Below are 26,685 nucleotides of genomic sequence, written 5' to 3' on the forward strand. Positions count from 1 at the left end.
TGTATGAAGGAAAGCTCAATATTGAAACTTCCCTATCATTTTAATAATTATGAAAATCATAGTGTCTTAAAACATTTCATCTGACTAGAAGGTTTTGCAAAAGCTTATTACCCAAGTCTCACCCTCACGAAATGAGCGTTCATGCCCACTCTACACAACGAGACACTGAGTTCCAGAGTTGACCCTTTCCCTTCCAGATGTCTTCTATAAATGCCAGACAACAACCATGCTCATTAGCGCTGGCAGGGAATTAGGCAACTTCATCTTCTGGATTTAAGTGTAACAAGAAAAGCCTGTGCAGTTTTCTGCCAATGCTAGAGATGAAAGTAGGTCAGTCTGCATTATTTCTTTGGTTAAACGTGAGGCATTTGCCACCTTCAGCCACAGCCTTTGCAAGTTAATCACTTCTAGAGGGCATTTCAAAAAGCAAGAGAACCTGCCGGGTCACAGTTGCGTAAGGTTTGCTATTGCTGAATCAGAAACAAAATACAGACACAGCAGGACAGATCACACGTGGCATCTCATCTATTCTTGAAATTCTCTCCAATTTTCAAGTAAGACAATACAGAATTCCTACATGAGCAATGAAAAACAGTGAATCCTGGTGAAATTTGGACTGGTGTACAAAACACAGGTGGTACAGCATAGCTGAGGACAGGCAAGACTAGCAGGTATGCCAGATGCCATTACTTCAAGCCCTCTAGATAAGAATAATGTCCTAGATGAGTATTTCAAGTGACTGCTGACACACACACCTGGGTAAGCTCCCAGGTAGCCTCTCTGATCTCCAAGAGTGCATTGCTCAAGTTTCAGCAAAGATGCCAGCAACTACAGAATCATGAGGAGTGAAACAACCCCTAAGCTGTAGTCTCCACAACTGAAGGATACCTGGTCTAGTGGAAGATGTCCCTGCTCACTGCAGGGGGGTTGGACTAGATCTTGAAAGGTCCCTTCCAAACCATTCAATGATTCCATGACACAAGCAGTCATCTCAGCTAAAACCTGGAACTGTTGAGTTACAACCTTTAGATTTCCAAACAGAAGAACCTTTGAAGAGTATTTTTATTTATGCACTTAAGGATAAACTGACATTTAACTTGTGATCCAGTTTTCCAGCTCTCCTTTCTGGAGACATAAGTTCATGTTTGCAAGTTCAGACAACCAAGTAGATGGATAAGCATTTAATCTTTTAAAACCTTCTGATGTACCTGAGATTTCAGTTACCCCATCCTACACTCCCCTGATGACAGGCTGGGACTGATGTTTACCAGGCTCAGCAAGCCCTCAGCCCCACACAGACATGACAACACAGGGCTGTTGCGTGCAACCCATGCTCAGAAAGGCAACTCCTCTTCATAAAGCAGCTCTGCTCAAGTCCTGGTAGATATTTACATGAGCTGGATGTCTTTTGCTGTACAGCAGCTGCAGTATCCTACCTTAGAGCTACCATGGCCCATTACATCTGTGTCCAGGAAGACTGCATGCACCAAAGCACCTTCCTCCATCTCAGCACCATCCTCTGCAAAAAAGGGTCATTCTGGGGTACTTTACTCAGAGCAATTTTCACATCCACATCAAGAAAAGCAATTTTTTTCCCCCATTTTAAGCTAAGCTACATGTATCCTGCTAGAAACCCACTTTGATGGAATAAATTAGTCAGAGCTTTTGCCTCCTCAAAGATTCAGGCAAAACATATTCTCCTTGCCAAGCCTGAAAAAGGGGGGGAAGGCTCAGTTGGCATTGCTTTTTCAATAGCCAAGTTGAAGTATTGTTCGATTCCTCATGTCTTGGTAAAAAAAATCATATTTAGGAAATTTCAAATTTGTCTTTTGGTTAAATTTTCCTGCAGAGTATAGTGACTGCATTTCTCCAGGGAGATGTCTACTTGCTTTTAAAATAGCTTCTTGTGTAATAGCTCTTTACTGACAGTTCTATTGATTTTATATATTACCAAATCTTGTTTTCAGAAATTCTCTTCTGTAGGACAAATTTGGAAATGAGAGCAAGAACCAAGTGTCTTCACATTTAGATTTCAGTGTAAAAAAAGTAAATGTCACAATGCAGATCCTTGCCTCATATGACAACTAGCTACTGCTTAATTCCTTCCATCACCTTAATTGCCATATATTACATACAACCCACAAGAGCTTTCTCATCTCTGCATCTGCTCAGGCTGGCTGTTCATTACTTTAACAAAAATGACTTTTCCTTTCTAACACTGAAAGACTAAATGAGCAAGTACAAAAATGCCATCACTGTGAGCCACAACCTTAGCAGCAAAAAGGGCTGTATGCTTGCAAGAAGAGATCCTTGTGGGGTTTTTTTCCCCCTCAGTAAGAGAGGAAGGGGGAAAAAAGCTGAAAATCCCTTGGCTCCTGTTCCAGAAAACCACCTCAAACCCTTCACATGAATTATGTGTAGCAAGTAAGAAGGTTCTCCTGGATTCTGGCAAAAGGTCTTTGCATATTACACAACCAAGCCCCCAAAGCCTAACCAAACATGGAGCAACACCAACAGAAACATCCCTCTCTCCTCTGAAGGACAGAAGGGATCACAGGCAATTTTTACAGCCAGGGACAAGTCAAATTTTAAAAAAATCATAATTATAAATAAAATACAACATGCAGAGCTTTTCATTTACAGCTCTCAAACTAGGTTACCAAAATAAATAAGACAAATGAGATTTTTAGAAGAAGAAACTCAGTTAAGTGACATACCTGGAGCTGTGTTGCTCACCAGGAACAGTAAGTAACAGAAAGCCTACCTGACTAATTCCAATACTTCTTTCCTCAGTCACTTGCCAGGCATTCAAAAGCCCAGGATACAGTTTTTAGGGCCACACAAGAAATTGGATTTTGCCCCTGTGTTTCTGGCAAGTCACCTGCATGACCATTAGTCTAACAAAATTTGCCTTGATCCGAAGTGACCGCCCATACACAGCCCAGTGAGGCATTTTGCATATGCTCATTAATGGCTTTTGTTGTATTTTGTCTGTCTTTCCCTCTGAAAACATCTTCAACAACTAAGTCTGGATGCCAAAGAGATAACAGATTATTAGATAAGAGATAATTTGGGGATTAAATCAGTTAACTGCAAGAAGAATGGTTTGCTTACTAGATATGGCCCACTAATGAAGAATTTTGCTCTTTATTAACTAAAAGATATTGACATTAAATAATGTATAACACAGGGTCTTCCTAAGTGTACACTTCAGATCTAAGCACAGGAGTAGCCAGGATGCTTTTGAAAACTTCTACACCAAAAAAATCCATGTAATGCTCCAAGTCCTTGCTTCTCACTTCACCATTCTGGCTCCCATAAACACAAACTTCCCTGGAATTCTCCTTCTGGGGTTTTGGGTTCCTCCTTCTCCCTGAGAAAAAACATCTGAGTGAACAACATTTTCAAACCATACATTGAGCCTCATGTGACTGAATGCAGTTGACCTAACTGGGGGAAAGCACTGTAAATGTATTCTTGTGCCAGGGAGTTCAACCAGCAAAAAGACATGATGTTTTTCAGCTAAAAACATGGTGATATGTGTTTCATTAGGAAAGAGGAAAGCAATGAAAAAAGACACACATTAGATGGAAAGTGAAAATATTTTAAAGGGCAAGGGGAAGTAAAGACCAAGAAGACTGTTTCCAAGGAAGAACAGTCAGTAGAATGAGAGGAGAAACAGGAACAGAATGAAAATCCTACTGAATTGGTATGAATACAGAAAAAAGAACAGGAGGAAATTAAAGAGAATAAGAAAGTAATACAGTAAAAAAAAAAAAGGAAACCAAAACAATATTACTTGTCTATTTTTGCTTTTCCCAGTGATACAGCTACAGCCACAGAAACTTCCACTTTACATGCACTGCAAAAGTGAGAAAATCTGCTGGTGACATCCCAGGTAAAAAATGAGTTGCCTGTTTTCCACTCACAGGAGGATATTAGCCCAGCCTGAAGAAATTCCTAATGCATTGCATGCTCTTCCAGCCATCCACCTCACACACCACTGCACAGCAAAGCTGGGTTTGTGGCTTCCCAAGCAGGACTGCATCCATCATCAAGCAGCTCAGACAGCATTCCTGGGCTTTGAGACTTGCTGAGCAGAACTTCAGCACTTAATTCTTCCTCCTACAGCCACAAAGGAGAGCAGCCAGGAGACACTTGGCCGTAGAGATACCACAAACAGGCATTGTCTCAGACCTAAATAAAAATTTTTCACAAAGTAGTATCTCAGGAGAGTGGATAAAGATTTACAGAGCTGAACCTATCTGCATTCATAACTCTACCTTTCACTAACATCACCAGATTTTGAGAACACAGCACACAGCTTAAGTTCCATAAAAGAACCAAGACCAAAGTGTCCTCTGGAAAAGCTGGTCTAACACCTGAGCTTACATACAACTGGACACTGTGTAGAAGCTTTGTGGTTCTCCAGACTAAGCAAGTTACAGCAGCCACTACATTGCTTCCATCAGTCATTTCCAGACCATTACAGACAAACCCTAACTTTGTTTCTTTTCATGTTGCTTCCAGAAAGGAAACATCTAAACCCTACCGTGGTACCGTTAACTATTGTCCTCTGCGAGATCTGAAAAGCATGAAGGCTGTAGCTCTCTTCATTTGTCTTGTAGGATCAGCTTTTGCTCTTCCAGTAAGTCCTCATCATGCTATTACTACTGGGCCCTTAACTTCCCATTCTGTGAATACTCTATGTTATTCCATTAACTTGTGCAAGATCTTTATTTACATGCAGACATTGAATATATTTGTCTATTCTAGACCCATCCCTTCAACTACAAACCCAGAACCCATGGACAGAAAACTCCAGAACAGGTTTGTTGTTCTTTTTCTTTAAACATTAAAAGGTAACCTATATTCTTAATCTCAAATATGTAAAATACAATAGCACATGTGTCGTGGTTGGCAAATGGATTTAGGTTGAAAAAATGTAGGACCCTTCACCCCAAGAATGAGTAGCAAGCACCTCATGCCTTGCATATTACATAGCTAGAAACAGAAGAGGACAAAATCTAAAGTTCATAACAGAAGTTTCACTTACTTGAGAAGTTTATACCTTAAGTGAATCCCCACATACAATCATTACACCCATACTCATACAAGCAATGAGCTCCACCAACAGAACTTGCTGTTATCGCTGCTCCAAAAAAACAAGGAGGACACTAACCTAAATTTATCACACCAAGTGATCAGATGCAGCCTCTAAGTCTGCACATGTCTCTAAGGTGTATGAATTTTAAGGTGTAAGTTACTAGTCTCTAAGATGTAAGAATTTTAGCCACTAGACTCTTCATTATTCACCATGTTATTCACCATTAGATGCAGCTCACCTTGGACAAGTACACCAGGGCTGACAAGCCAGATCCCAGCCCAGATGGTAATGAGACAGACGACTGCAGCAGCCCTGTGCCACACATGCATGCTAACAACAGCTCACAATTCTGCATTCATGGTTGTCCCAAATGACAATTCTTTTTTACTGCACTGTTCTGGGGAGCATTTGTGGTTTAGATTCAATGGACCTTGGCTCCAAGCCAATGAAAGTTTTGGAACAACTAAATTCAGAGCATGCTCTGTAGTAATAAACGTAAAATCCCAACTCTTATGCTAAGCTTTTTTTTTAATTATGAGTTATATCCCACTCTGTGCCTCTTTCCAGATGCATTTCATGTCCATCTGGATGGTGCTCTGAATTCTGAAAACCAAAAAATTAACTTTTCCTAACAAAGTATCCAGCAGAACAAATTATGGTATCAACATTTCTTTGCAGCCTACAGCTGTCTCCCAGTAACAACTCATACAGAAGACACTTGCACCAGTGCCAAGCACTGCAATACCCAACAAACCATCCGTTCCAAAACAATATGCAACTTCTATTCAAGGCCAGTTGTCCCCTAACAGTCACTAATTACAGCCACATGGACTGAAATTTGCCATCATATTAAGTGACCCAAGTGTCTTCACAAGCAACCACGTTCTAAAAGCTTATTTTACCCTGGGGGCAAAAGTACAACAACAACCAGCAGTGGAAAGCCACATCCAGGCACATCTCTGCATTGAGGTTGTGGTGAATAAAGGGGCTTTTGGTCAAGACATGAGCCACATCTTCATCAAACTATTGCTTCAAATACAACCACCCATAACAGACAATCTTAATGACTCTTTGGGCTTATATTTAAACACACTTAAACCCCCTCCCAGTTCTTGAAATTTAATTTTTCAGATGTTTTAATATCAGCTTGAGATGCTTGGTAAACACAGAGAGGTCTTCAAGAAATGGGCATTTAATCTAGAAAAGCTCTTCACTGAATTTCTGTTGGATCTAAGCAAACATACAACCTTTCCCTGAAAAAATCACAGCTGGAAATGACATAGTGAATATCAATGCCTAGGACTTTTCCTGCATCAGCAAGTACTCTAGGCAAAAGACAAACCTGTAAAACATTCAGATAACACCTTGACATTAGGAAATGGGATACAGCTGATCTGCCAAGAGTCAAAGTAATATTTCTAATCCTACTTGAAAAAAATTTGTATAACTATTTGTTAGTTGAGTATTTGCTTCCAAGCAGTCATGGCTCTGCCCACACTAAAGCAAATGCTATTCCAGCAACCTGGGCCCTAAGAAGGTCTCATCTTTGTGAATAAACCCCCAAAAAGCTTTAGGGAAAATCAGCATCAGGTGCTATATATACACACTAAGCAACACTGAACTTCTATAGGTGTTGTTCAGAAATACATTGGATGTTGCTGCTATTGAAAGTCCCTGTACTCACCCAGCAGCTGCTGTGACACAAACAGCAGCAGAAAGGCAATTGCTGCAGCAAGAGCTAACAGGTATTTTGGTATATATTTTAGTATATTCTTTCTCCTCAAGCATTTGAGCCTTTGCCACTCAAGTTACTAGTTTTGCCGTTGGTTTGACAGCATGCAGAAAAACCAAATCCACTCAGCAAACACCTACAACTCCTGCCAGTGAGCTTACAATGCAGTAGTTGCCACCAATAAGGACAGCTCCTGATGGATTCAGCTAGGAAGCAAGGATGTATCAGACTCAAAGTAGATTAATACATTGATTACAACATAATTAAGATGCAGTGCACTCCTCAGGAGTTATTGCCACAACACCTTATGAAAGGTGTTCTCTCTCTCCCCCTGCCCCTCTCTTCCCAGGCCTCTCATTTATCTGGGTATTAAGATAAGTATCAGATAGCCCTTCTCTGAGCTAAGTGATAATTACCACAGCCTACAAGTGCCTGAAGTTTTGACATTAAATTACTAATGAAGCATTAGCTTTGAGCAACCTGGTCTAGTGGAAGGTGTCCCTGCTGATGGCAGGGGGGGTGGAACTACATGATCTTTAAGGTCCCTTCCAAGCCAAACCATTCTATGATTTGGAGATTCCCCAAGACACCCATATGTATTTACCTCCTATGAGATCTTGAACAGAGTTGCACAGACTTGTTCAGAAACTCCAGCAATGAAAAGGGGCAGGTAAACAAATTAGCTGAGAAATAGAAATAACATCAGCTGTGAACTTGATACTCTGGGCTAGTTAAGAGGATCATTTACAAATAAAAGCAGATAAAATCAATGTCTTGCTTTGCAATACAAAGCAAAAGTAACATTGCATTGACTTCAGATAAATTCTAAGATTTCTTAACCTACTTATTTATTTTTTCTTTTTTAAGACTGAAGATAAGCATCCTGAAGCCCCAAAGGAAGAGAACATTGGGTATGTTGACAAGGGTGATTTGCTGCCCAGTCACAAAAATCTAAAACCAGAGGTATCAGCACCAGATGATGAGCACAGGGATGGGCCCCAGACCACTAGAAGACAAAGAACTAGTAGCGAGTATCAAGTGAAAAATAGCCTAAAAAGTATCAATTTCCTTGAGCTGCACAATAAAGCAGGTTTGGCTTCTGACAACCAGGACAGTGACTCTGGAAGCAGCGGCAGAGAACAGTCCAGCTCTGAGCATTACCAGTTCAGGAGGCATGAGAAACACAGCAATACAGCCAATCCACACCTTCTGGGCCATGGAGAAAACCCACTGGATGCTCTCAGTCTTGAGAGTGAGCATAACACATGGAAATATAATAAAAATACAGTTGGTCTCTCTGAAGAAAGCAGTGAAAGTGATGAAGAAGGAGGTATGGAAGAAGAGGATGAGGAATGGGGAGAAGAAACCAATTACAGAGATATGAAGCACAAAGGTCACCAAGGTAACCGATATAAAAGAGAGCAAAATGAAGACAGTATGCAATCTGATGAAATCCCAAGAGATTCCAGTCAACCAATCCAGATAACCAAGAGACACGGTGAGAAATTTGACCTAGAGGAAGAAGAGAGGGAAAACAGCCAGAAGCCTTATGGAGAAGAAATCCTCCTCTCTCAAAAAACCCAGAATGACAAACAACAAAGCCAAGAGAAGACAGACAATATTCAAGTAAACTATCAGAGTGATCATGACACAGTGGTGAAAAGACAAGATACAGAGGACAGTAACGTTGATGATGATGATGATAGTCATGACAGTGGTGATGTTGATGGCAAGGAAGATCTCAGCAATACTTGGAAAGAAGAAGCCTATGAGGAAGAAGAGAAAATCCATAGTAACCACCAGAAGAGCACTAGTACTGAGCATGAAGGGGAAGGAACCACTGATGATGACACTGTAGTTGATAGAGAGACCAAGGATCACCATGATGTCAAGATTAAAGGCCTTATTCTCTCTGAACAAGATGATTACGATCATGAGCCACCTAATTCTGACAGCAAGCAACAACTGGAAAAAAGTAGCTCTGTTCAGAGCATGAATTCAATGGGAGGGGAAGATAAGGTAAATACTCTTTAAAATAAAGTTTGAATACTAGAAAAAGAGGGGGAACTAGTCCCAGATTTAAATTCCTGATGACTGAAAGGAAATTTTGGATAAAACTAAGTATAATTTATTAATATGCACAAGTCTCATCTCCCCTTTTATTCACTATTCACCTAGTTCATGCCATGTCACTTCACACATCACATTTAGATGAATTGTATCACAAAGAAAGCGAGCACAACTCATGTAACAGCTTCAGCCCCAGGGGGCTTGTAATGAAGCAAATAAACATGGATACACAGACAGAAAACCTGGAATCCAGTCTCAAGCTGACCAGGAAAGCCTGTTCACTCTTCTCTCCCAAAGATTTTAAACACTACCATACAAAAGTGAATAGCTTGGAAAGGCAGGGCTAGAGTCCCTGGAATAATTACCATCCTAGTGGTTAGGACACTTTCTCACAAGATGAAGGATGTGGGCTTTGTCCCTTCAGACAAAGGAAGATGTTGCATCCAGATCTCCTGTACCCCAGTCAGTCATTAAATAACCAGTGGACTGTCAGGGGTGTTCTTCCAAAGAAAGGAGTGAGTTCTATGGCTGTTAAATAAGATCTGTAATATTTTTTAAAAATGACAGGAGGCATCCATCTGAAAAAGGGCAGGTACCTCCTCACAGCACCAAAGAAGGATCAGAACTGAAGATGCACCCTCCCCTTCTCCTCCTGCTTCATGTGTCTGGCCCGGCAGCTCACAGTGCTGCTGCTCCCAGGCACTCTTGAGAGGCAGTTCATGCTCACTGACCTGGAGGGCCCCGGTGCAAACTAAGATGTGAAGCACCAATTCCATCAACCTCAAGGCACAACGCTGCTGTATGTCAAGTACTGCAGAGCCTCCAGGTGCTCAGGCCTCACTGAGCTCCTGTTTCTCTCTCTACCTCCTGCTTTCATGCACTTCTCATGCATTTTTGCATAGCAACTTTCTGCTGCAAGCAAAGCAAACTGTGCCTCAGTCAGCTCTATGTACGTACCTGAAAAATATATTGTCCAAGTATTTTGGTTTTTTTCTCTTCCCAAGACTGACCACCACTTGATTATGTCTCTGTGACCGTACAGGTTAAGACTACAGGCAGTTCCTATGGTGAGATGCAAAGTGAAACCAACAGGAGTGAGAACCCTTTCCTAGGTAAGCCACAAGCAAAGCCATCATGCAACTGCTAACTCTCTGCAGCTGGGGAATCTGCTGCTCTGCATTTCTTTTCTCTTTGGCAGCACATGATTTCACATGACTGAACTGTGCTTGTGCATAATCCTGCACCACAGTTACATTCCCAGAGAGTCCCTTCTAGACACTCTTGGATTTACTCATTTGTTTGTGAAAAACATTTGTAGACAATGCACATGTTCCTGTGTCAGATATATGGGAATGGGAATTACCTTAAAATGAAGCTGTTCAGTTTCAGAACAACATCTTGAATTCACCTAGGAGTGGGACAAATGCCAGTGCTGGATTCAGAAAGGACAGATGGGATACGTTTCACCAAAAGGAAGCTGGAAGGGAATGTCAGTTCTAGAAAAAAATAGCTGAGAAATTTATTTCCCCATCCAATTAAAACCTGGGACTGCCAGAAGTCTCACAGACACCCTCATTTTAAGTTTGGCTTGCTCTATTCAAGATCCAGCTGCATTTTAACTAACTGACAAAAAGCTCTTGAATCCTCAGTGAATACTGGGCTGCATTTTGCTCTAACTGTCAGGAGTATCTGACAGAAGCACTTGGCTTCATCCCATCCCCTCTAACAGTCTCTCCTTCTTGCTATGATCTCTAGACCCATGTAGGAACTTCCACTGCAAAAGAGGTAAAGTCTGCCATGCAGACAAACAAGGCAAACTCAGCTGTATTTGCCAAGATCCTGCTGCTTGCCCTTCCACCAAAGACTATGAGCGTGTAAGTATTTCATTCAAGTGCACAGCATGGGAGAAAGCCAACTAAAATATTTACAAGATAATACATTTCCCTGCTATTACAATAATTCTACCCTAAAAAAACATGCAAGTGGGTTTGGGTGATTCCCATAATTGTAGAAGTGTAAAGTACTCAAGCTCACTGACTAGAGTATGAATTCATGTAGCTATGTAGTACCTAAAGTGATTTGCTTCACTAAAGTCTCACAGGGATCACAGCTTTTCCCTGTCACTACAAGTTCTATTTATCCCTTTGATGTTTTAGAGCTTATACTGAATACTAGTACATATCTAGTGTAATAATCCTGTATCATCTCAGAAACTACATTACCACACACAAATAAATCCAAGTGGCTCAAAACTGGGTGTCTAAGTAGACAGCTAATCCTTACACAGGCATATAACCACCATTTACAATACTCCTGATCACATATATTCCCTGGGGGTATTCACAACTGCTACATCATATATTAATGCTATTTTTATTATTGTAATGCCTATATGAGTGACCACAATTCCTCTCAACACAGTGGTGGTGGGGGGGTGGTTTTGTTTTTCACTCCTCCTCTAGGTTTGTGGTACAGATAATAAGACTTATGAAGGCACATGTCAACTTTTTGGCACCAAATGTCAACTTGAAGGGACAAAAATGGGACGTCAGCTGCACCTGGACTACATGGGCTCCTGCAAATGTAAGGCTTGTTTTTTTGATGAAGAATTCACTTAGATATAAAGAGCCAGTAGCCTTAACCATCAGCTAGCCCCAACTTATTTTTCCTGTGCTCTCCTCTTCTGCATCAATTATTTGCTAATTAAGACCTTCAAACCCTAAACATGACTGAAAAGCCAACTTTTTCTACAACTAATGGTATTAAGCATCTGAATCCTAAAGACATCCCTCCTGTGCTTAGCCTAATTTGTTGTCAACCCTGTCTTCCTCCTGCACTGTTCTATATAATCCCATTACTATAGCATCTCAATATTTTTTAATATCTTGACCAGAAAACCAGTATTTACAGACAGTTAATAAATTAAAATGCTCAAAAAACCAAAACCACCCCAAAAAACTACCTAGATGCCAAATGCAAAAGTCAGGATCTAAAAGCCAGAACTGATTTCCAAGCTCTTCAACTGTTGCATATCCTGGGAGGAAAGTGCACTCTCAGCCAGAATATTCCTTGGCTGTTGAGAACTCTGCTTTCATGCAACTGACTGATAAGAGTTTTGCTACGTAACTCTGCTCAGAAGCTGCACAGATATAGAAAGGTTGTGGCTTGCACAACTGATTATGCATATGCACCAAAGAATTGTAGATTTATCATCAAACTCATTAGGTGTATTCCCAATTTTATGTATTAACAGCTCCATCAATTTGAAGCTTAACTAAGTTTGCTAGTGAGAATCAAATCTAACTGGGCTCAGAAATACTGGAATGTGGACTTAACAGATCACTTGCTAACAAAAGCTTTCCTTTTTGGCACAGACATCCCCCACTGTACTGATTATGAAGTGGATCAGTTCCCCCTCAGGATGCGAGACTGGCTCAAAAACATCCTTATGCAATATTATGAACGTGATCTGGATACTTCTGGATACCTCACTGAAAAGCAGAGGAGTAAGGTCAGTTATCCTTTTGAAATCAGACCATGCAGTTACATTGTTAGAACCAGACTAAACATCTGAAAAAGAGTGATTCATATCTTCTGAGTTCTCCCATTTCCTATGAGCATTCTCTTTCTGGTTCAGGCAATTCAGACTCAATTAGAAACACAAGTTGCAAAATACACTTACACGTCCCCTCGCGCTCATTTAAGCCAAGACACATTTCTGCTATGAATGTTCCTTTTGTCCAAGCAAATGTGAGCCAAGTGTATTACTCTGAAGTCAGTGTCTACAGACAAGAGGCAGAAGAATCAGAATTACTGTAACATCTAGATAAACATTGTTCACTTAAGAAGGCACGAAAGAGCTTCTGTTCAGGGAAGTACTTTGTGACCAACCTCTTGGAAAGATCAACTAATGTGTAGGTAAGAATGACCCAATTCATGCAGTCAGTGCCACTTTCTAAAGGACCTGAAACTAGAGCAGCCATAAGACAGAAGGTCTGGGTATGGATAACTGATTAGAGAACAGAATAAGAGGGAACAGCCAGCCAAGAGCTCACCTGTGGAGTCCCACAGGTAGAAAGGACTTGTGCCATTCATCTTTGGTAAGTGACCTTGAAGAGGAAGGTAGGGGGACAAAGTCTGCTGACAACACACAGGTGTTCAAAGGAAGGAAGGACTTGGACTCACCATGAAGAAAACTGCCCAAGGACCTCCTGAGAGCGAGTGACTGGGCAGGCACAGAACAGGACATGAGACAGAATTACAACATAGAGTTTAGGGGACCCTCATGGGGGCAGGGGATCCCTGCCTTGGACCAACCAGGAATAGCTCCTCTTCTGTTCTTGAGACACACCTTGTACTTGGCCATCAATATTTATATTTAGTATCTGAAAAAGGACTCAACAGTTAAGGGTGTCATTTGCACTTTTTAATCCAACCACAAACACTGTCCATTCACATCAAGGACTACAAAATTACACAAGTCTGATGCTCAGTTTTAAGAGAAAAGAGCTACTTTCTGTCATGCAGTAGATCTGCAGCATCACACTCTGTTGCCTTAAAACAGAGTAATCATCTGTTAACACTGGGCATTTTTTTGTTTTAGAGAAGGATTTATGTCAAGTGAATTGTTGACAGTAGTTTGTTTTTTAAGTTATAGATGCCATAACAGCCTAAAAAGCCAGAACTGTCAGGAAATATGTTAAGTTAAACCAAGACCTATGCTTGAGCAAGACCAAAGACTACTTACATAGTTACCAAGACAAACACTGGTCTACTTGGAACACCTCATACTAAATCATACGAATTAGATGATTTCTGAGATGGCTTATTTCACCCCAAAAGCCAAGTTGCTTGCCTGAGGACAGAAGACCAACAAATGTGATAAAATTGGTTTAATCTCCTACCAACCTGAGGCTACTGCCCTGCTTAGCTGGGTCTGATGACTAGGCCACGGGAATTTCACTTCTTTTCTAATTACTACCAAAGTTGACATGGACAGCAACAAAAATCATCTGGACTACTTGAGGCAAGCTTTTCATGCTGTGTATGGTCACTATCACTAAAACCCATTTCCTCAGCAGCATATTATGAAGTTTAATTTCTCCAAGCCACCTCCATCTTGGAGAGCTCTCTTCAGAACAGATCTTTATTCCTAATTTAAAAAAATATCAATTTCTCTGTTATCTTCAGGTCAAAAAAATCTACGAGAATGACAAGCGCCTCAAGGCTGGTGACCATGCAGTTGAGCTGCTCCTGCATGACTTTGAGAAGAATTATCACATGTATGTGTATCCTGTGCACTGGCAGTTTCACCAGCTTGATCAGCACCCTGTTGACAGGTAAAAAATTGTGGGTTCAGTTCCAATTTTCTGTTTAAGCTCAGGCTGGTTTTGTTTTCTAAACCACTCTAAGGATTCTCTACACACAGGAGCAGTCCCTCAGGTAATAGAAGCCAGTACCCCCTCTTCCTAAGGAGATGTTCATCTCTAACACAGAACTTCTTTCATTGTTTTGCTGAAACCATGTCTTAGGTCAGAACCTGCTATCCTCTTGCCTTTCATTATCATCATGTATTACACCTCAAGTTCCACAGTGTCTTCAAGAGCTACTAATGCCCTGATCCTGGAAAAAACCAAGGCTCATAAGTTCCTGTTATTACTGAAGCTAAGAGCAACAGGCTAAGTACGAAGGGCAGAGGCCTGTCAGCAATAATTCACTAGTGAGGTATCCATAGTTTTCAATTCATACTACAGAAGTTACTCAGTTTAAGGAGCAGATATGGTAGCACAGCACCAGTGTCACAGTTCAGGGGAAGCCCTCAGCTTCTGAGAATGTGACCCTGATTTCAGGCGTTTGTCACGACACTCGGTAGTGGGATCCATGTTTCAAAGCTCCAGGCCCTCAATACCTCATGCTGATCACACCTACTGTGTTAGAACATATCTAAGCACCTTCACAAGCTTGATCTCCTCAAGATTAATGGCAAAACTCCACCACTGATGAGTTGTGAACAAGTCACAGCAACATTTGCTCTAGAAAAAAATATTAGTGAGCAAATAGCAGTTAAAACATTTTAGTTTATCATGTATTATACATCATTGTAATGACCTGGGGACAGATTCACCACAGGGGTACAACAACAGAATCCATCAGGGCACCTCTGTCAAAGCCACTGTTATCTTCTAGCAGCTCAGATCATCTTTGATGATTTATTAATGAAACACAGCTCTACATACCTGCTCTTTCTTTCAGGTTATTAACACACTCAGAGCTCGCGCCTTTGAGAGCCTCCCTTGTTCCCATGGAACACTGCATAACCCGCTTCTTCCAAGAGTGTGATGGAGACCAAGACAAATCCATTGCTTTGAAGGAATGGTGCCACTGCTTTGGGATTAAGGAAGGTAAACCTAAAAGAACAGGCAGATGTACAGGGCAAAATGTTCCTATCAAGACTAGGCACATTCTCAGACCTCAACATACGGGAAAGAAATTGTAGCCAGAAGCTCACGGCTACTGTGCACCGAGGCAAATCGAACAGTAACGACCAGACTGCAAAAGGTGCAAGGTTCTGAATTGTTTTATAAAGACAGGACAAAGTCATCTTTCCCAGAAGATAAAATTTGGGAGGTAGTTTGTACTAAATAACAAATCATTCCTGCATGTTCTGCACATCTGGTTCTCAAGAAGCACTTTATTTTACCCTACAGTGCCAAAGGAAAGGCAAAGTGAGCTTGTACTTTTAAATCAACAGTCAAACCATATTGATTGGAAGTGCATTTAAAGATCTCAAGCCAAGTAGGGAAAACAACCAGGATCTCTCACTGATCAAGTACCTATGCTGACTTCTAGATTATTATATACAACACAAATGCTGTCATCACACTGCAGTTGCAGGGCTGACCTGTCAGATGCAACACATGCTCAGATGGTGTCCACCAGACTGTGTTGTGCATCAGGAGGCTTAGACAGAAGCAGGGACAGTTTCTGAAACCTAAATAGGACAGATATGTTTGTCACATCAAGACTTCTCTAGGATAGTGACAAGCTAGGTACTACTGTGCTGGTGATGTCTCTAGCATTAGGCAGCAGCTCAACAGAAGCTGTCATTACAGCAATTTGAGATTTACATGACTACATTCAACCTAAGGCATTCTCTCACAACTTACCTTCTGATCTAGCCCTGAGTGACAGCTGAACAACACTGCCAGTCATTAAATAAGGGGAGTAGTAGCACAGGTTAATCCTAGAACACTTACATGACAGAGAGTTTGGCTAAACACACTGAGTGAAGAAATGTGTATTAACTAATAACTACTAGTAACTCCCTAATTTTAAGGGGAGGCTGATTCTGGTCAGAGGTCAGACATGCAAAGGCTTCACTCTTCCCAGAATTTTTCCAGCTCTTCTAACAACAATTAACCAGTCACAAACCACACCTGGAAGTATGCCATGAGGAATTATACTACATACATACCACTGCCAATGATTGTTCAACCTAAGAGGGGTTTAGGGTCAGTTATTTGTGAAGAGGGGGGGTGGAAGGGATTCTTGGCTCACAAACAGATCAAGGAGACCCTAACACTAGCAAAGATAAAGCACCTTATCAAGAAGGGTCTAAATGAGCAGCTCTTGAATCTGACAGCAGCAGCCATACTTGGTTTTTGTTAGTCCTCTGAAACTTTAGTGTATCACTTTCTTGAGAATGATATAGCATAAAAATGTCTCTTTGGCATCAAATGTTAATAACATTTTCTTCTTTGTTGCAGAAGACATAAATGAGAATCTCCTGTTCTGAGCCTGGCTGAACAGAATCCCAGTGCTGCACTAAAACTGGTGAAATGGGTGAATCCCCTTTATTTCTGTAATTAACAACTTCATAGTTTTCAAGACAAAAGTGGCATAAGGTTCACTGCATTCTTATCAAATAACACAAGTGCAGTAAAATTCTACGTGTATTAACAGCAGAAAAAATTAATTAATCTAAGTGGTTCATAGCTAAACAAGTGTTTTTCCCTCCCATGTATCCATGATCTCTTTGAACCAATAAATGTACTAACCTGATAACTGCACTGTTCACAAAACTCTGCAGTAGAATTATAGGATGTGGATTTTACTGTACACTGAAGAAAATTACCTTGAAATAGGATTGTTTATTTACTGTACTATCAGTTTAACATTCTGCATAGAAGTCCCAAATAAAATAGAAGTCTACTTAGGTATGTGGGTTTTGTCAGAACTTTGTCTAAGAGAAGTTAACAAGGCAACAGTTCAATTGAAATTTCATTTTAGATTTAAAGGAGGAGAAAACACTAGAGTATAGAACATATATACCAGTCCTTAAACCATAATTCCTAAAACAAATGAAAAAATCAGCACTTTCCAGATACTTCCCCAACCCCTTGAAACACAACAGTAATAGTAGCAATGCCACACAGCAGAATTCCTGAAAAAAAAACTGTGTAATGAGCCAATTGTATGAGTACAGTGAGTGTGGATCTGTGTCAAAAGATCAGCAACAGGCCCACCATCAGAGAGAGAGATGATATCACAGTTCCAACACCTCCTTATTCTCCTTAGCAGGCACATTCTTCCTTCCTCCCACAGAAGCACCAACTACTGCTGCCATTTTTCCTGAGAAAGAAACACTGACTATTTCTTTCACCTTCTCCCAACTTCTGCTTGCCTGAAGATAGGCACAAATTGGGCATAAAGAACAGGTCAGAATGAGATTATTCCTCAATCCCACTGACTTTGTGATTTTAAACCAAGTGCTTCACCCAAAACACTGCAAGCATGCTCTGCTGTAAGCAAGAAGCTTACCACATACTATTCCTACAAAGGAAGATCAGAAAACACCTTTCAGTTGAACTGTGTCACTTATCTGATGAGAAGAAAATGGGACTCAGAAATGCTGTTTTGGTAGCTCCAATAGTTGAAAGCCACTTGCCCCTCACTAATTTGCTCATGAACCAGCAAGAGCTGCTAATCCTAGTCCAACTCCAGCCTGAAGCCCTGCAAGACAATGAACCAAGCTACGGTTATTTTCAACACAGGAACTTCTTACAGAAACAAAAGATTAATTTCCCCACCAAAACCAGTTTCACTGACAGTTTCTCCCATTAGCCTGACTTGTCACCTACTTCACATTCTATAACATCACATAGCAGTGTACATAAACCAACCTGGATTGCACATACAAAAGCATATTCTCTGTGCCAAGTCAATTTGAAAAAGATTCTCTCTCTGGGACTTCAAATGTCTCAGAGAAAAAGTCATTTTAACACCATTTTTTCTGCCTGACTGCAGTCTATTGCTTATTTGCTCTTTCTACAGGCAGGAGTCAGCCACCTTAAAACTACCAAATATAGTTCACACAAGGACAACTCACAAGAGATTGACTTATTCTCCACTGAGGCTAAAGCTCACCATTGCTCTGCTCAAACCAAGTACTACAAGAAGATACAATGAAATTGAATTCATCAGGGCAAACAGGAAAGATTTTCCTTTAAACAGTCCAAGTTCTGCAGGGCAAACAACAACCACCAAGATGATTACAGCCATGGATATATGGAGCATCCAACATACTAAGGAGCAGATCAGCATCCTACCTGTTTTGAAGTTCTCAGTGATGCTGCCACATCTGCTTTTCCACTGCAAGACACAGGAAAGGAACATTTGCTAATGTATGCACAGAAAAATGCTAGTCACAAGTATGAGAAAATCTTTACCTCAACACTTGTAGTTTGCAATGGGGCAAGCACCACCAATATTTAATCTACAAATTATAAGAACATTAAGAGTAACAATGATAAATGAAAGCTAGTTTCCCCATCAGTAGTTACATCAGTAATTAGTTACTATTCTAGTTTAACTTATAAATATTTGAGTATTTAACATATTGGGCTGAGTGGAGAATGAATGGAGAGCAACCCTGAGAAGGACTTGGGGTGCTGGTGGACGACAAGCTCAACATGAGCTGGCAATGTCAGCAACTGTTGTGCAGCTCTTGTTTTCAGCATATATGCTACAGAAGACCCACATCAGCCTCCTGACTGCAAGTTACTCACATTACTTAACCTGTAAAAACCCAACATATTTTACAAGATGCTGCTTTAAGGCTGCTCTTCCAATCATCCTGTTTATGGCACAGTCACCCCAACAGCTGTACTGCCATAAGCAGTGAGAAAAGAAATCCAGATCCCAAAAATCTGTCATCAAGTTTCATCCTCCAACAGTTATCTTTTTAGACAGAGTTATCTTTTTTGACTTTCAAATGTGAATACCACCATAATGTAAACTAGAAAGAAATTAAGTGTGAAAACTCATCTTTCAACACAGAAAATCTTTGCAAAGACACGTTGAGTGTAACAACTCCGAAAAGAAACCTCACTTTATTATGTAGCATTTAAGTCATGATTCAGGTTACAATCCTACAAGTCTCACATCCCTTCAGGATTCATACTCCTGACAAGAAATCAGTGCACAAACACAGAGCTCAAGTGAACAGCCTCTGAATTACAACCCGTTAGAATCCCAGCGTTGCCATGCAAATCTGCTGATGTTATGAAATGGCTGCAAATAACCAAGACAAAGCAAAACAAGGTGACAGCTCCACATCCATCTCATTTCACACCAGCTGAGAAATCAAAAGCAGCAAGCTCAAGTCTCTGAAAAAGCCTCTATTTATCACTGCCAAGTGTTTTTGCCAGCTGAATTTTATGGAATTTTCTCTGAATTTCCACTGAAAAGGACAAGGTCATCTCTTTGAAAGCTGCAAAATGTATTCTCCACTTGATGCTCATCGGTTCCTCATTTCCATCACTCATGGCATTCAGGACCATGATCCTCACTCCAGTGTGCTCCCCGTTTCTCAGTCACAAGTTTAATGAAGTAGCTATGATTTGCATACAGCTTGAGCTTCTCACTGATGTCAACCCATTTCACCACTCCAGCATCATCACCTGCTTCCAGGGGCAAGTTATCCATTGTCTCACCTGTTCACAAAACAAGGAGTTAGGACATGCTATTGCATCTTCTCTCCTGCTTTTTCTTCTCAAATCTAATCAGTTCTGTCCTTCCACATGACTCCCTCACAGGCAGTAACCTTCAGATGCTTCACAGAAACAAACCATTTCAGTTGCTCACCAATTCTGTGACAGAAACCTTTTTCACACTTGCACTATTTTAAAGCAAATCTGAGTGGCAGAGGTGGTGTTAACTCCTAGTCACCACTCCCAGGGTATCATCAGCAACATGACAAGTTGCTAGAAACAGTTACGACAACATGTACTCGCTACCACAAGTTTAGCCAGTCCCTCTGCATTGATTTTTGTCTGTTTATTTGGCTAATATTTGACTGCTTTCTTTCTCAGCTACTATTCTACAGGACAAACTGAATTCTGAAACTTATATATGCTTATGGAAAACCAAAATCATTAACATTTTACTCAAGACTCCAAAAATAAAAATAAGTACTTAAGGAGGGATACAGAAAGGATTCCAATTTCTCTCTGAAGTTTCTTACTCTGTTTCCAAAAAGAATCCAGCCAGAGAAATGCTTTTAAAAGTGTTACAAAATGTGTATTAGAAATGACTAAAGGAACGGTATCTTCACCCTCTGTGGAGATAACTCAACACTGTTTGCTGATAACTCAAGGACCAGTGACATGTGAAACTTCACCACTGTTATCTACTATCAAAACACAGTGGAAATGTCACTATATGAAATCTCTGACTTGAACAAGTCAGACACCCCTAACTAGATTGATTTATCTTAAAAAGGTATCCAGGATAACAGATCAATTTAAGAACTAGAATTGTATGCCCATTCCTATTGATTTATAGAAGTAAAACAAGGTCCAACAATTACTCTGGCAAAGTAACAGAGATAACAGGTCTCAGAGCAATTACAACATCAGAGCAATAAACACAGTGAAAACCTGCCAGCAGGCAGAGGCAACGCTCCTGAAGCACACACTAGCTACTAAAGGAAAAACTACAAGAGAAACAGCCTATTCATCTATCCCAGACTCATTAAAAAGGGAAATTAAACCAACTCAAGATAAAACTCGGTGCCAAAAAACCCCCCTTGTGTTCAATCTCCATATGAAGGCAAATGGTCCATAGCTTAGAACTAGCTACCAAATGAATAACTAATTTTCAGGCAAAATCCATATGTTCCTTATTTCAAGGCTGACAAACCAAACTGGAATGACAACTACCTGTCACTGATGAACATCTTGGGAAACAAGAAACCCTCATGCCTGTTAGTTTTAGTCTGATATTTTACACCTGACTTGCATGCTCCTGCAGTTTCATTGACAATTTCAGCCCAACATCCACCTCAACTGCACACTGACACGTAGAGTAAAAGGCAACAGAGAGCACACAGGGAGATACCCACCAGTTTCATCGTGATAGTTCACAGCTTCTGTCTCCATCCAGGCATTATCAGTGTTACGAGGGTCATCCACATATCCTCTGTACACCTAAGGCCCCCAACACACAGAAACCAGCTCAGTGTCACAACAAACAAGGTGGAATCAACAAGACTTTTCTTCTTTTCCTCCAATACATTTGCCTTTACAGAGTTTTCAGCAGTCCCTTCCATTTCCTACACCATGACAACCCCAGCATCACAGCTTATTTTCATTTCAGCTACCCTATTTCAAGTTCCATGCAGCTACAAGTTACATGCATAGCTCAAGAGGTCACCACAAGAGACAGAACTCACCACAAAGTGCTCCTGGCTGAACAGCTTGTGGAGCTGCTTCTCCAATTTTGCTTTCTCCTCAGGTGATTTCTGCAATGAGTTCAAGGCCTCCTCCCCAAATTCTCTCTTCAGGGTAGCACTAATCTTCTCCCCTGGGTCCACCATCCCCTTAAAGGGGGGAAAAGAAAAAAAAAAAGGTGATTATCCCTCGGATTCCACCTGTTTTTAGCTCATTTGACTAGTTCTTAGTATATTACATCCACCTGCATCATGCTGCAGACATGGGAGGAACTTTACACTTAGTTGTAAAGAGAGAAAATGCACATCCCTCAAAACCTGAAACAGATTAAATTGTGCATTAAGCAAGAGACATTTTGTCAGAATTAAATACTAACACTGCCTTGCAACACAACACAGCTGAAGGTGTACCAGCTCATGCTTGGGCAAAGCTAGTTTCAAGGAGCATTTCTCCCCACCTCTGCAACATGAGGTTGTTCATTAAAAAGCACACTTTTATCACACACACACACACCCCCCAGTTATTGCCTTACCAGCAGGAAAATGCCTATGGTCTCTGGAGCTTTGCTCTTACCCCTGGAATGGCCCACTCCCCACAGTCTCTCCTCTTGATAGCTACAAACTGCAAGATGTTTTTGCCAGTAACTGGATGAGCAATTTTATTGCCACTTCTGTCCCTCTTCCACCTGCAGCAAATGACAAATGAGAACAGGCTTTGCTGCTGCTTGACACAAGGGCCTGGGAGAGGAACAGCGAGGGGCCCGTGCTGTCACCTCTAAACAAAGATAAAATAAAACCAGCATTTCTTTTACTTTTAAGGAAACAACTCAGTAGCATCAGTAGCCTTCTGCAAAGGGCAATAATTAAAATGCATTAGGGTGATTTTCACAATGATTCTGTCTTCAGCATGGCACTTCCTAGCTTGCACCTTTGTAACTACACTATCTTTCCTGAATTCTTTCTTTCTCTAACATAGTTAGCATGTACACACAGATTTTGCTGGCAAAAGGACCATTAAAACAGAGCATATACTGACCAAAAAAAAGTACCCTAACCTCACCTCCTCCTACTAGGACAAGTTAGTATTTCTTACAGAGCAAAAGCAGACACACTGCTTTTTTTTTGCAGTTGAGTCATTATGACTCAAAAACCTATTCCTGCAATTTAGCATTTAAGGCCTTTTGGCATATCAGGTACACAATATCCAAGTATCACATAATCCCTTCTGGTTTTACATTCATTATTGAATATTATTTGTAAAATACATTTCTATTGAATTACACTTCCTAGGTTGTTTGGTTGTTGGTTTTTTTATTTTAAATTTGCTTCCCCAGCATTTCAGAAGCAATTGTTTGTCATTAGCAGTGGGTCCTTATTCTTTTCCAGAGACAAAGATCAGAAAGTTATGAAATTCATTCATATATCTCTCCATTCAGATCTGTATATCTGTATATCTGTATATCTGTATATCTGTATATCTGTATATCTGTATATCTGTATATCTGTATATCTGTATATCTGTATATCTGTATCTGAATGCACTTATACACAGAGGAACACACACACAAAAGGCCTGTGGAAAGTAATAACCTGTCCAGAGAAGCACAGAGGAAACAAAATGCCTTATTTTTTTGCTCTACTGCAGAACACCTTTCAGTCACTCATCCTCCCTTACCTAGTCACAACAGGATCAGCAGCATGGTTTGGTCCCCAGCGCCCTAACAATCCTCTGCCTGTGAGGCCAGTCCTTCCCACTGGATTTCTGAAATCAATGGCACAGTATATTAAATATATTTACCTCCCCACATACAAAATATGCTCCAGCTACTGTAAAAAAGCAGCTTTGAACAACAACAGAGGAAAGGATATCAACATACATTCGGTGCCACCATAGGCTTTAAAGAGCAAGAGAGACAAAGCATTGTTCTCTCCTTTAACAACCTCTTTTTGTGTTTGATAGTAGAGAAAAAAGGAAATATACAAAATGGCTTTGTCATTTCCCAGACCTCACATCCTGAGATGAGGATCTTCTCTGATCATTACCCATCAAGTGATACTCTCATTGTGCACACAACCTCGTCTGAAGATGGAATCTAGTTTCCAAGACTACAGATGCAGAGATTATTCAATTACATACTAATGGCAAAAAGAAAGTAAGTTATTTTTAGGTGAGATTATCCATCTGTGCTATGCCAAGATTTGTCAGTGGAAGGAAAGACTCTTCCACTCTGCACACAAGTGGTACAAAAGCTTCAGAGCCCAACACCTGCTCAAACTGTGGAAACAATTAATTCAACAGATCTTACTGTTAACAGTGTTAGACCTCCCCCAACTCCAGGGTCACCACAACCCCCTGTTGTGATAGCACTGGCTAACCTTTTAGTGCCTCTCAGCCACAACTTCCTTCCAAAAAGAACTCTCTGGCCCTGAGGTATCATTTTTCCTGTCTCTAGGGAAGACTGTCCTGATTTTGTTTTAGCAGGTACCATGTATCAAAACCAACAGACCTGTAAGAGCTCTGAAATTACATCACCGAAATGAATACACAAACAAAAACCAAACCACACTCACCGGGGCCTCCCGTTTTCAACCACATACAAGTCACTCAGGCTCCTCCTCTCCACTTCTCCATCTCTCTCATTGAATTTGGGAGAAAAACCTTCATCACTGTGTGGAAAAGTGATAATAATTTAAAAGAGATAAGTTCCAAAATGCAAAGCACCCCACCACCAGACCAGCACCACCCAACTGACCAAGGAGCAGTTTTGACCAGAACTGAAGTTGCAGGCCCTCCCTTTTCTATAGGAGGCTATAAAGTCCCAACCTTCACTGATGACAGTCTCCCTGTATTTAGTTCTGCAGACACAAGTGTGCCCCTTTCAAGTATTTAACATTGTGTCACTCTAAATTTTCATTGAGATCAAGTGTTTCAAAGGTGTTCTCATTAAGGTTAAAGAACACAGAAGGAAGTTATCCATTGGTAAAACGGAAAAAGATTTTGCTAATTAAAAAAACTGAGCAGCAATTCTTATTAAATATGATTTATCAGAGTTACAAGTTAATAAAAATCACTGATTTTCAAAATTAGCTTAATGCCAATCTCCTAAGTGCACCTCTGATAGAAGCAGCTGGTATAGAAGCAGCTATCTACAGAAGCATGTATAGCCTTTCCCAAAAGCAATTCCTCTGAAACCACCACAGGCTTCAAACTACTGACTTAGCTTCTTCCACACATAATTCACTTAGGAAGCTACACTAATAACTAAAAAAATGACTGAAAAAGCCAGTCAGTCAGTCTTTTTCAGGCTGAAAAAGAGAAGGCTCCGGGGAGATCTTATAGCAGCCATCCAGTACCTGAAGGGGCTACAAGAAAGCTGGGGAAGGACTTTTCATAAGGGCAGTTAATGACAAAACAAGGGGAAATTGGTTTAAACTGAAAGACAGGAGGTTTAGATTAGATATTAGGAAGAAGTTCTTCACTGTGAGGGTGGTCAGACACTGGAACAGGTTGCCCAGAGAAGCTGTGGCTGCTCCTCCCTGGAAGTGTCCAAGGCCAGGTTGGATGAGGCTTTGAGCAACCTGGTCTAGTGGAAGGTGTCCCTGCTGATGGCAGGGGGGTTGGAACTGGATGAGCTTTAAGGTCCCTTCCAATCCAAACCTTTCTATGATTCTATGACTCTGCATTTTCAAGGGTTACCAACATCTACTACAAGATTACCTGACACTTTCCCCAGCTATGCCTGGGCAGAACATCAGCCTTCCAGAGTCTGAGCCTTGCAATCAGCACAACACTAAAGCACATTAAGATTTAACAGAAGCACATGTTCACACAGCAATGGGAAATGAGGAAAGTAAGGCTGACAACCTCAAGTGCCATTATCTTCTGATCTTTCTACACAGATGTGCATACACAGGAATCATCATTTCACATTATCACAAGTTACACTAAAGGCAGCATCTAACTTCCTAGCCAAGAAGCGTGCAGCACTCCTTGAGAGGAGAATATATTCACAGAATCAATTAAAATGAATACACACACTCCCAAAAAAATAATTAGTCATGTATTCAACCTGCCACGTTTCCTGAGTCAGAGCACTCAACTCCAGATCTACAACTCTGCTTTAATTCTTTTTCTCATCTGGCATTCAATTAATAAATAAACAAGTATATTACAAAAGTGTTTTCACAAATTCTTAAGGAGCATGAGGAGATTTTTACTTAGCTCACAACTCAGAGAAGCAGCACTACAGAGCACCAACAGCTGTCTGTTATTCCAATTAACACTACCCTTATCTCCATCACCAGCTCAGTAAAATCACGTGTCCCAAGACCCTCACAGCTAACCCAAACCCTTCAGTTCTCTAACCATCATTTTTCTAGGTCCCCACTTTTCACACATCACTGTAGGATCACATGTCACTGAAGCTGATGACCTTATTAACTCAGCTGATCACTATTTCCTGTTTCCATGTTCACAAGAGAAAAAGAGACACAATTTCCACTCACTTGATTTGGGGATCTGCCCAACTGGGTCCTGCCAAAACAGACCTGGAAGTGTACTCCACAGGATTGTAATCTTGCCATTCAACCTGCCAGTCCACTTTCTCTTCAGGAACACGGCTACGCTCAATGTGTGATCCTGGATACGGTGAGGTGAGAGCTTTGCTGTGGTAGAACTTCACATTGTAACTGTTAAACATGTTCACAGGACGAGGATGGGACCAACAGTTTGCAGAGAAGTTCCTGAAAGGAAAAAAAAGAGAAAAAAGCATCTAATTTATTAGGCTTTAACCCTCTTATTTAATCCCAGATCTCCACAGTACATTATATCAAGAACAGACCGGGCTTGTTCCACAAAATAGCTCTCAGTAATGTATTATTGCTTCTTTCAGACATCATGCAACTGTATTCCTGGACCACCAAATTCTGAATTTTACCTTTAGCTCCTTGAAGCAGAAGATTACTCAATACACATGAAGATTTCACAGCATGAATGAGAAGTTGAGGACTAGAACTGCCATTCCAGACTGTGTGGAACACTGACCA

The 26,685-nt window shown here is 40.7% G+C and overlaps 2 protein-coding genes across 2 annotated transcripts; one reads left to right on the forward strand and one right to left on the reverse strand.

The window, feature by feature from the left end:
* The first annotated feature begins 4,594 nt into the window (after nt 1–4,594).
* On the forward strand, nt 4,595–16,704 carry LOC104519612 (SPARC-like protein 1). The gene is made up of 9 exons (XM_029087045.1): nt 4,595–4,648; nt 7,707–8,858; nt 9,952–10,021; nt 10,665–10,783; nt 11,372–11,492; nt 12,284–12,420; nt 14,100–14,248; nt 15,162–15,310; nt 16,676–16,704. The coding sequence occupies exons 1-9, from the start codon at nt 4,595–4,597 to the stop codon at nt 16,702–16,704; spliced, it is 1,980 nt and encodes a 659-aa protein (XP_028942878.1).
* A 2,835-nt stretch (nt 16,705–19,539) lies between these two features.
* Nucleotides 19,540–26,375, reverse strand: NUDT9 (nudix hydrolase 9). Its single transcript, XM_010176263.2, has 7 exons — nt 26,146–26,375; nt 24,211–24,306; nt 23,315–23,401; nt 22,214–22,325; nt 21,643–21,789; nt 21,313–21,397; nt 19,540–19,903 (listed from the first exon to the last, which is right to left on the reverse strand). The coding sequence occupies exons 1-7, from the start codon at nt 26,337–26,339 to the stop codon at nt 19,728–19,730; spliced, it is 897 nt and encodes a 298-aa protein (XP_010174565.1). The 5' UTR covers nt 26,340–26,375; the 3' UTR covers nt 19,540–19,727.
* Nucleotides 26,376–26,685: the final 310 nt, after the last annotated feature.

The sequence above is a fragment of the Antrostomus carolinensis genome, unplaced genomic scaffold, assembly GCF_000700745.2.
Source record: "Antrostomus carolinensis isolate BGI_N321 unplaced genomic scaffold, ASM70074v2 scaffold13399, whole genome shotgun sequence".
NCBI classification, from domain to species: Eukaryota; Metazoa; Chordata; class Aves; order Caprimulgiformes; family Caprimulgidae; genus Antrostomus; species Antrostomus carolinensis.